Below are 10,478 nucleotides of genomic sequence, written 5' to 3'. Positions count from 1 at the left end.
CTCTGAAACTCCAACCCCCAACCCCTATGAGTAACCCGTGAATCTCTGGGACATTCCCTCCAGATTCAAAGTTTGGGGCAGTGGAATCAGATTGTATAGGCCTTCATTACTTGTCTGTTTTCTGTCAGGCCATGGGGTGAGAAATGTCATCTTCTTCAACCTCCTGAATGGAAAGTGAGGTTTTGTGATCTAGCTTCCCTCTGCTTTCATACAAAAGTATTTATTCATTGCGTAAGGCATTCTCCTAATGAGTCTCCAAATTTTACAATGGTATACCCCATAATTAAAAAGTGTTTGAGTTCACTCTTATACATAAATTTATGAATATGTAAATAGAGGTATGCACATTTTATTCACATTTATTCATAAACTGTGTATATGTGTACTCTATATATAATGTAAATCACAAAACATGCTAAACTAATCTGAAGGGAAAGCTGGCCCAGCTGAAATTCAAGCCATGAGACTCGCCTTGGAAGGGACGGGACTATGAGTAAACTCTAGACCCTACAGGCCCTTGAGTAAACTCAGGGATAGCCCTCGAGAGCGCTGAGTCACTGGCCGAGAATAATACGTATGCACCAAGCTGCCTTCGTGCCTCCCCCTCCCAACCTAACCAAGTAATCATAAAGGCCACCTTATATGGACATGTCGCAGTCCCAACCAATCAAGTAATGCTTCCGCGTTAGCCCTATATAATCCCTGCTCACCACCCCCTCCCTGGACAGTGCGCATGCGCCAAGCAGCCGTTTCATCTCCTTCTGCCATTTTGTCTAGTAAATCTATAGTTACCATATATAGACATATTGCTGTCCCAACCAATCAGATAATGTTTCCACGTTTACCCTATATAACTCCTGTCCACTGCCCCCTCCCTGTACTCGCTTGCGGATCGCGCATAAGCCCACGTGCCCTGGCTCCCCCGCTTCTGCCAATAAAGCTGTCTACATCTCCTGGCCAGTGGCTTGCGTGGGTTTGTAGCCCAGTCCCCCTTCACTGACTAGCAGCCCTGGCCAGCAGTCTCCGGCGCACGGCAGGTGTGGTGCGTCGATAACCCGCTACTCACTAGGGCGGTGCGAGGAAGGCTTTGCCTCCCACCCGAGCGGCAGGGAGCCACGGCCACACTAATCTTTTTAATTTTTTTTTTTAAAGACTTATTTATTCCTCCCCACCATGCCACTTGCACTCGCTGTCTGCTCTCTGCGTCCATTCACTGTGCGTTCTTCTTTGTCTGCTGTCTTCTCTGCAGGAGGCACTGGGAACCGATCCTGGGATCTTCCAACCTGAGAGAGAGGCACTCAATCACTTCAGCCACCTCAGCTCCCTGGTTTGTTGTGCCTCTCATTGTCTTTCCTCTGTGTCTTTTTTGTGTGTGTGCATCATCTTCTTGTGTCATGTCAGCTCTCTGTAAGGGCCAGCTAACCTTTCACCAGGAGGCCTCCAGAGCTGAACCTGGAACCTCACATGTAGTAGACAGAGCCCAATCACTTGAGCCATATCTGCTTCCCTAAAGTAATCTTTTTTAAAGGATGAGATATAACATAGAAATTTTAATATTTCTTCCAATAGGATATGGTGGAATATTTCATATTCTTGACAGGTGTGTTCTAAGTCTGGTGACCTGTCTTTTTCCTCCTATGCCCAAACTATACTGTTACCTTGTTACCCTAGCAGTTAGCTGTGGCTGGAAGTAAAATATTCCAGTCAACTCATCTCATGGCTGATAGGGTTTTGTATAAGTTAGAAATAACATTTTATTTTGGTAAGCCACTGATTTTAAGGCTTTATCTGTTATGGAAGCTGTGTTAACCTAACCAGTACACCTGTTTAAATATTAACAGTGTTAAAGAAACTCCTAATAAAAGTAAATCTGTGTCTAATATTTTGACAATGTTCTTTAATCATTAGTTTAAAAGGTTTAACAACAATGCAAGGTATTAGTGGTAGTGTGAGGTGTGAGAGTCCTGTATGATGTTTTATATATTTGTTTTGTGAGTTCACAACTATTACTATACACTTATTGTTTATGTATGAGTGATATACTTCAAAAAAGTAATAAAAAAAAAGTAACTCACTGTCAAAAACACTTCTTACCAAAGAAGTTTCATGGTTTTCTTTATGTATATGGTAAAAAGCTATACATTGCTCTACGTCATTAAAATTTGATTTGTCATCTTCTGATATTGAAAGATTAAATACTACTGAATATTTTTTTATATTTCAGGATTACAAGTGCTCAATTACAACAATAATGTATTACTTAGAAATAAAGCAATTAGTATAAAACAAGTAGAGATGGCAGGGGGTTTTAAAGCACTTAAAGTATTACTGGAAATATTTGGAACTTATTTAAAGAGTGATTTCATAGGTTACTAATTTGTTGGGTCAGACACTACCTATATTTTAAATAATAATTCTCTTGTTCCTAACCTCAGCAGATAGTGTGCTATAAAAATTCTGATAGACTAACCTGTTGCCAATCAGAAGGGTGATAAAAATAGGTAAAATAATCAGCTTACCACTAAAGAAAGGGAGTTAACATGTGTTTAGTAATTTTATTATTCTTTACAATCAAATAGAAGTATAAGTCAGTAAGTGTAGAACCTCTGAATATCAACTTCCTAGCCATTCCTCATTTATTTCAGCTGATTAAATTCATGAATATGAACTTTGCTTTTTTATAGACTAAAGACTAAAAATGGATGGTAGATAGCATTTAAAGATAGATTTCCCATATAGAACTAATAGTTTGTTTCATTGGAGAATAGATTATATTGTAGTACTTAACACAAAACCTATGCAATTCTTCTAAAATTAAGGTAAATCTTTTCTCAGAACTATTTAATATTTCCTTAATATGAATTCAACACTCAAGAATTTTCTTTTGATAGCTAGAGCGGCATAGAGGACAAGTGTATATTTCTCCCAAGGAAAACTCCTCTAAAGCGAGAAGACAAGTGTGATGAAACATATGTGAACAAGACAAGAGAACAATTTCACGGAAACGCTGATTATTACTTTTCCCTGAAGATGCACACTGAAAATTACTGGTAAATGAGAGTGGCGTAAGGCAAATTGAACATTCATAGATCTCCTGATGAAGTGCCTACAACACAAGAGAAGAAATTTGTTATGGGAGGTTATTAGTTTTATCACAATAAAAAGTTACTTAAATTTAAATGAAAAAATATGTAACAAGAGATATTTATCTTCTAAAAGATAAAGTTTCATTTTGTGCTAAAATAATCGTAAATTTACCTACACTCTGTTGCTCTTTTAAAAAATGGAAAAGGCATAGTAAGCCATCTCTGATATGCACTTTTAAAACAAAAATACTTTATAAAATGCTAAATTTTAATAATACACATTTCTTGTTAATTAAGCAATAAAGGATAACACACCTCAAAATATTTGACTCAATGTAACTGCTAAAGTTCTTTTAAAATTTGCCGACTTCATGATTTTTTTAAAGTAAGTTTTTTCTTCTATGTTGGTTTTTTACCACAGAGGCAAGAGAAGGCCTAGCTAGGACTAATAGGAAACTTTCCATGTTGGTAATAGGTATGGAAGCTTTTTCTCCTCAATGTTTTCATTTTTCACAAAATGGTACCATCAAATCAGAATTTCAAACTAAAAGGACCTCAGAAATAATCACTGACCTCATGACTAAGGCAAGAGGAGTTCCATTCCTCAAGCCAAGATGCAGCTAGGGCAAGATATATTCTGGGCTTGACCTTACCAGCCTTTACTCCTCAGATAAATCTTCCAGAAAATAAAAACTGAATCGAGCAGAGTTTCTCCTCAAATGTCTCTTACTGTTGCAGACTCATGGTGATTTTAGTTGATTTAGTTTTTTGACAAGACAGCCAATTGAAGCCTACCTGTATTTGAATTTTCTCCCAGTCTTCTTCTGTAATTTCATGTTCACAGTTTTCCTGCAACTGCTGGAGAATGCTTCTATTTATAGCAAGGCAGTGATCAATTTCTGAAAAGAGCTCTTCTATATTTGTGTCATATGAACATAATATTCGGTGACTGATTTCTATGAACTGAAAAGGACAAACGGAGGATGGGCACACATATTTATCAATTTTGACATTTTTGGTATAGGTGTAAGGGAAACACTTTCTTGAATCCTGATTGCCTATTTTATTAACTTTCCTGAAATAGCTATTCTTTAAATAATGCCTTTTGTGGAAGTAGACATATGGCTATTTACTTAATAATTACAAATCCAGGAATACATATGAAATAAAAAATTGAGAGATGAATTAGAATTTTTAAGACTTGTCACATTATCACCTTCTTCTGGTACTGTTTTACTCTACTCTATATGGAGGACTGCTACTGTACAATGCCACAATTTCCTAGAGCCACCATCAGGCTTTCGCTAATTAGAACAGCTTTATCTTTTTGCTTGCCAGCCATCTTGTGACTGATCATTTAGCAGGACTATTAGAAAAACAAAGTCCAAGAGAAATACTACCACCTTCTTTTAACCTGGTTCTTCATTCTCCTTTTCTCACTGAGTTCTAAAATAATGATTTGAAAATCTCTATCGCCCAAGAACCTTAAAAAAATCTCTTCACATAAGCTGATGCTTCAGAAGAGATTTTTAGGACTTTTCTTAAAATTCTGTTTTCACTACTAACATAGATATAGCAGTAGCAGCATATTACATTTTATCTCAAACCTTTACAAAGTTTGCTCTGAAAGTAGTGCCCTTGAGTACACTTTAACGTTTCCCTCAAGGGGAAGTTCTTTTTATAATATTATATGGTTTTGATTCAAAAAGATTTAGAAAAACTGATAATTTAACTTGAAAATTACTGGTTAGTTGTGACATGTCATACTATCACCTCCAGATGGCAATCAACTAAAATTGCTAGGATTAAACAAAATCAATATACTATTCTGCTATTAGAAATCATGTATCTGCAATGTAAATTAGCTCGTAAGTGATCATTAATATGGAACAATGCCTACAGAATGTAGAAGTCACACAGATTCATGGGTGATTCCCCCCAGTATGTTAATTTTTATATTATTTAAAAATAATTGTTAATAATAAAATAAAAAACAAAAAACCCTACAAGAAAACAAAAAAAACCCACAAAAACTAAAAAGGAAACAATTGGTAAATGCAAAATATAAATATCCATCAGCCTGTTTTCTGCCCCTTGTCTCAGTTTAGCCATGACCTTTAATTTGAAATATTTACTATGTGATTCTCATGGTCTTTTATATTTTTAGGTTTTATCTCCCTAACTAGGAAGCTTCAACCTGTCTTTATATGACTTTCTACCAAGATACTATCACCCCTTTCTTAAAAAAGTAAAGTTGGATATTTATTAGAAATTTATATTTCTGCTAAAGTTTAGTTGAAATTTCATTAATGTAATAGTTTTGTTCTTGTTTTGGTTACAATGTTGTACTGATTTTAAATGGTTTGCCTGGACCCATTTTCTCTATTAAGTCCTCCATGGTTTTTCAGGAATTTATGATTATGGTAGATTGAGTTCTATACCCCAGGAAAAAAAAACATGTTCTTAATCCTAGTCCCATTCCTATGGGTATGAGCCTGTTGTAAAGAACATTTTAAAGATGTATTTATAGTTAAGGTGTGGTGATATGAATCAGGATAAGTCTTAATCCTACTCCTGGAGGCCTTATAAAGAGAAGGCTATAGGAAGAAGCCAACAAGTCAGAGGCACAGAGAAGAGAAAGGAGAAGAGATTTTCATGTGACAGGAAGCCCAGGAACCACAGAGACTGCCTGCCAGTTAGAATGCCCTGACCCCAGAAGGAAGCATGCCTTCTAGGCACCAAAACTATGAGACAATAAATTCCTGTTGTTTAAGCCAAAACAAGTTTGTGTGGGATTTGTTATATCAAGCTGAAAACTAAGACAATATACTGCACATTAACAGAAATGCTTACATAGAGAAGTGATATGATGATTATAACGGGCTTTAGGAGCTTGTAAGTCAATATCCTTGAATAGGCTGAGAAGGATAAATAGTTGTTTTATGGGTTTTAAAGGTCTGGACTATCAGAATCGGAGAAAAGGCAATTCAAGTTCAGGAAATCATATGAGAAAAATCGGAAACAATAGGGCATGTACAGGTAAAGGGTGAATATTTTTTTAAAGATTTGGGGCATAAGTCAGTATTTTATTTTATTATTTCTCTCTCCATAATCTTCTTAAAATGGTGTATGAATACTTAGAAAAAAATTTTACCATAATGAAATTGTTTTGAGAACTTTCTAAAATGTACAACTTATGAGATACTTTAGATCAGCATCATCCATTACCAAATCTTTACAATCAACCCAAATAAAAAGTACAATTAAAGCATTAACTCCCCATTCTTTACACCCAGCACCTGATAACCTGTATTTATCCTTTTGTGTATGGTTTATTTCACTCAGCATGGTATCTTCAAGGTTCATATGTGTTGTTGCATGAATCAGAACTTCATTTCTTTTTTTTTCTTTTTTTAAATACATTTTATTTTATTTTTTAAAAGATTTATTTCTCTCCCCTTCCCTGCCCCCCCCCCCAAATTGTTTGCTCTGTGTCCATTCACTGTGTGTTCTTCTGTGTCTGTTTGTATTCTTGTCAGTGGCACCCAGAATCCATGTCTCTTTTTGTTGGGTCATCTTGCTGCATCAGCTGTGTGTGTGTGTGTGTGGTGCCACTCCTGGGCGGGCTGCACTTTTTTTTTTTTGCGCTGCATGGCTCTCCTTATGGGGCTCACACCTTGTGCATGGGGCTCCCCTATGCGGGGGATACCCCTGCGTGGCACGACACTCCTTGCATGCATCAGCACTGTGCGTGAGCCAGCTTATCACATGGGTCAGGAGGCTCTGGGTTTGAACCTTGGACCTCCCATGTGGTAGGTGGACGCCCTATCCATTGGGCCAAATCTGCTTCCCTTCATTCCTTTTTAATAGTGAATAATATTCCACTGTATGTATATACAAAATTTAAATTCTACCCTGAAGAATGATCCCCATGCACTTGAGAAGAATGTATATCCTGCTGTTTTGGGATACAATGTTCATATACGTACACTACATCTAGTTCATTTATCATATTATTCCAAGTTCTCTATTTCCTCATTGATCTTCTGTCTAGATGTTCTATCTATTGATGAGGGTGGTTTTGAAGTCTCCAACTATCATTGTAGCGGTGTCTATTTCACCTTCAGTTTTGCCAGGGTTTGCCTCATGATTTGGGACACTGTGGTTTAGGGCATAAATATTTATTATTCTTATTTTCTCTTGGAGGACTGACCCTTTTATTAATATTAATTTATAGTATCCTTCTTTGTCTCTTGTAACAGCTTTTGACTTAAAGTCTATTTTGTCTGTTATTAGTCTAGCTACCCTCTTTTTTGGTTACTATTGTATAGATTATCTTTTTCCATCCTTTCACTTTTAACTTTTTTGTGTCTTTGTATCTAAGGTGAGTCTTTTGTAAACAACATATAGTTGGAGCATAATTTTTTTTTTTTTTCAATCCATTCTGCCAATCTGTGTCTTTTGACTGGGAGTGTCCTGGTTTGAGTCTTTTGCAGACCTAAGAAAATTATTTTCTTAAGCTAACCCATTCCTGTGTATGGAAACCTATTTATGTGGGGCCTTCTGATTAGATCATTTCACTTAAGGGCCTTTTAATTATATCTCAGGACCCAGAGTGGGACTTAATCCTTTTACTGGAGTCCTTTATAAATGGAGGAGACATACAGAGAAAGCCAGCTGTCCTTTTACCCTATCATGTGAGAAAGGACTCCAGGATTGCCTGCAGCCACAGAAAGATGAAGAAAACCTGGAAGGCTGTGAGGTTGTGTTGGCCAGAGGCCGGAATCAGCGGGGCACAGAGGCATGGAAAGAGGTCCCTGATAGTCCAGGTCCATGGAGCAGCTCAAAGATGAAGAGAAGAGCCCTGCCATGTGTTTGATCACTCACAGCTTGGGGAGAAAGCAGCCTGGAGAAGACAGAGACCCAGACAGAGAGTCAACATGTTGCCTTGCTGCTTGTCAGGAGACCAGGATCTGCCAGCAGCTGACCTTGGTGAGACAGCCATCTCTGAAGATGCTTTGATTTGGACATTTTCACAGCCTCAGAACTGTAAGCCTTTACCCTAATAAATTCCTGTAATAATAGCCAAACCAGTTCTGGTATTTTCCTCTCCACAGTTTTAGCAAACTAAAACAGGGAGTTTAATCCACTAACATCCAGTGTCACTACTGTAAAGACATTTTGTCGTTTGGATTTTATATATCCTATCTTTTTTGTTCTCTTTTCCTTTACTCCTGGCTCTCTTATAGATGATCTTTTGTTCTATATCTGACTGATCCCTTTTTCATTTGTTTCTGTATGTTGTTAAAATACATTCTTTGTGATTATCCTGGGGTTTGCATTATACAACCTACATCCATAACCTACTATTTTGAAAAGATACCAACTTAGCTTCAATAGCATATTCTGTGCTTCCATATGTTCTCTTTATGCCATCTTTGTCCCAATTGTCTTTGTATTTTGCCTGTCCATTATCAGAAAATATGAATTTTCCTTCTTCAATTGTATTTTGACCCTTCTCTTTCACTACCTTAAATATATCGTACTACTACCTTCTCACCTCCATGTTTTCTGATGAGAGGCACTTAGTCTTATTGAGGATCCCTTGCATCTAACAAGTTGCATTTCTCTTGCTGCTTTCAAAATTTTCTCTTTGGCCTTTGACATTCTGATTATTATGTGTCTCAGAGTAAGTCTATTAGGGTTTATTCTGTTTTGAGTATGTTGCACTTCTTGGACATGTTATTTGTATCTCTCATAAGAGTTGGAAAATTTTCAGCCATTATTTCCTCAAATATCCTTTCTGCCCCTTTTCTCTTCTCCTTCTGGGACACCTATGATGTGCATTCTTGCCTGCTTCATGCTTTGCTCAAGTCCCTGAGACACCGATCAGCTGTTCTTCTGACCATATAATTTTAATTGTCCTGTCTTCTAGTTCACTAATTCTTTCTTATGCCTGTTTGAATCTGCTGTTAAAAGTGTAGTGCATTTTTTATCTCTATCATTGTGCCTTTCCTTCCCATAATTTATTATGTTACTTTTTTTTTTATGTTTCTTTTCAAACTTTTGAATTCTTCTTTATGGTCATACATTGTCTTCTTAATACCCTTTAATTTTATAAGTATATATAAGTATTTATAAGTATATATAAGTATATATAACTATATACTTATTTTCTATCCATATTTTCTTTTATCCCCTTGAACTGATTTAGGAGATTTGTTTGAACTTCTTCGATCAGTTGTTTCAAAGTCTGTGCCTCCTCTGAAGTTTTCATTTTTTCACTTGACTGAGCCATATCTTCCTGTTTTGTAGCATTTCTTAGTAATGTTTTGCTATCTGTGCATCTGATTATTTTGATGTGTTAACTCTTAAGGTCAGGTTCTTCCTTTTGCCTAGGGTTTTGTTGTTGTTGTTGTTGTTTGTCGATTGGCTTTAAGTTAAGGCTCTTTTTTGATGCTTGGTGCAACTTAATCTGGACATTTAGAGTAGCCTGTGTTTTAACTGTTCAGATTTTCCCAGCTTTTCTGCACCTGATTGATTCTTACCCTGGATATGCAGTACAATTTCTAAGATTGCTGTTTTGTGTGCAATTGTTTCACCTCCAGGAGAAAGCCTTCTTTCTTCTGTTCTCTCTCCATGAATCTCGATATGTTGTTTTTGTGCAGAATTTTTCCAACACCTCCTGTGATTTGTTTAAATTCTCTCCCTCATCTGGAGATGAGGTACCTGTTCTGGTACCTGTACTTTCATACAGCAGTTCAGTTCCCCCACTCCCTTATTTTTCCATGAGGCTTTTCTGCCTCTTCTTTCTTTCCCATTATGATTACAGATGGAGTGAATCCAGAAAGGTTTGTTTTGCATTTAGGTGGTCCAACAAACAGAGACTGGATTGAGTATGTGTACCTCTTGTCAGCAGTTCTGCTGAGGTCTCCCCCTCTCCAGGGGCTCTTCTTTATGTGGCACTCCTGTCACTTGTGCTCTACTCTGGGTCACTGCGAATTTCATTTCCTGTGCTTGGATATGTGTGTGGTTCTAACTTGCTCCTGTGAGTAATTCTATTGTCTGCATCTGCTATAGGAGGGATGTAAATCTCTTACCTAAATTTTAGTGGGTTTTTTTCCCTTCAATAAAGCATTTGTGGAGTCCTTCTCCAGTTCCTATTGTATTCCAGAAATCCAAACAAGTGTGATTTGTCCTTTTATTAGTTGATTCTAGGGTAAGAATTTTTCAGTTTTTCCAGCAGTGTCTTATGTTACCATGTTGATTTCATCACTCTTGGTTTACTTTTTTTAAAAAATCCTCCCTAACTCCTTGTGGCTTGCTTCCTGTCTGCTCTCTATGTCCATTTGCTATGCATTCTTCTGTGTGTATTTATTATTTTTATTTATT

At 36.8% G+C, this 10,478-nt stretch overlaps 1 protein-coding gene across 1 annotated transcript in view; it reads right to left on the bottom strand.

Moving 5' to 3' along the window:
* Positions 1 to 2,535: 2,535 nt before the first annotated feature.
* RNF32 (ring finger protein 32) overlaps positions 2,536 to 10,478 on the bottom strand; it is a 50,102-nt gene continuing 42,159 nt past the window's right edge. The window contains exons 7-8 of the mRNA XM_071215375.1: positions 3,882 to 4,049; positions 2,536 to 3,106 (exon numbers count right to left, since the gene is read on the bottom strand). Of these exons, the coding sequence (XP_071071476.1) occupies positions 2,864 to 3,106; positions 3,882 to 4,049 (411 nt within the window). The 3' untranslated portion in view covers positions 2,536 to 2,863. The remainder of the gene's footprint in view (positions 3,107 to 3,881; positions 4,050 to 10,478) is intronic.

The sequence above is a fragment of the Dasypus novemcinctus genome, chromosome 5 (assembly GCF_030445035.2).
Source record: "Dasypus novemcinctus isolate mDasNov1 chromosome 5, mDasNov1.1.hap2, whole genome shotgun sequence".
NCBI lineage: Eukaryota > Metazoa > Chordata > Mammalia > Cingulata > Dasypodidae > Dasypus > Dasypus novemcinctus.
The sequence above is the reverse complement of the archived record's forward strand: the minus strand, read 5'-3'. Positions and strand labels throughout refer to the sequence as shown.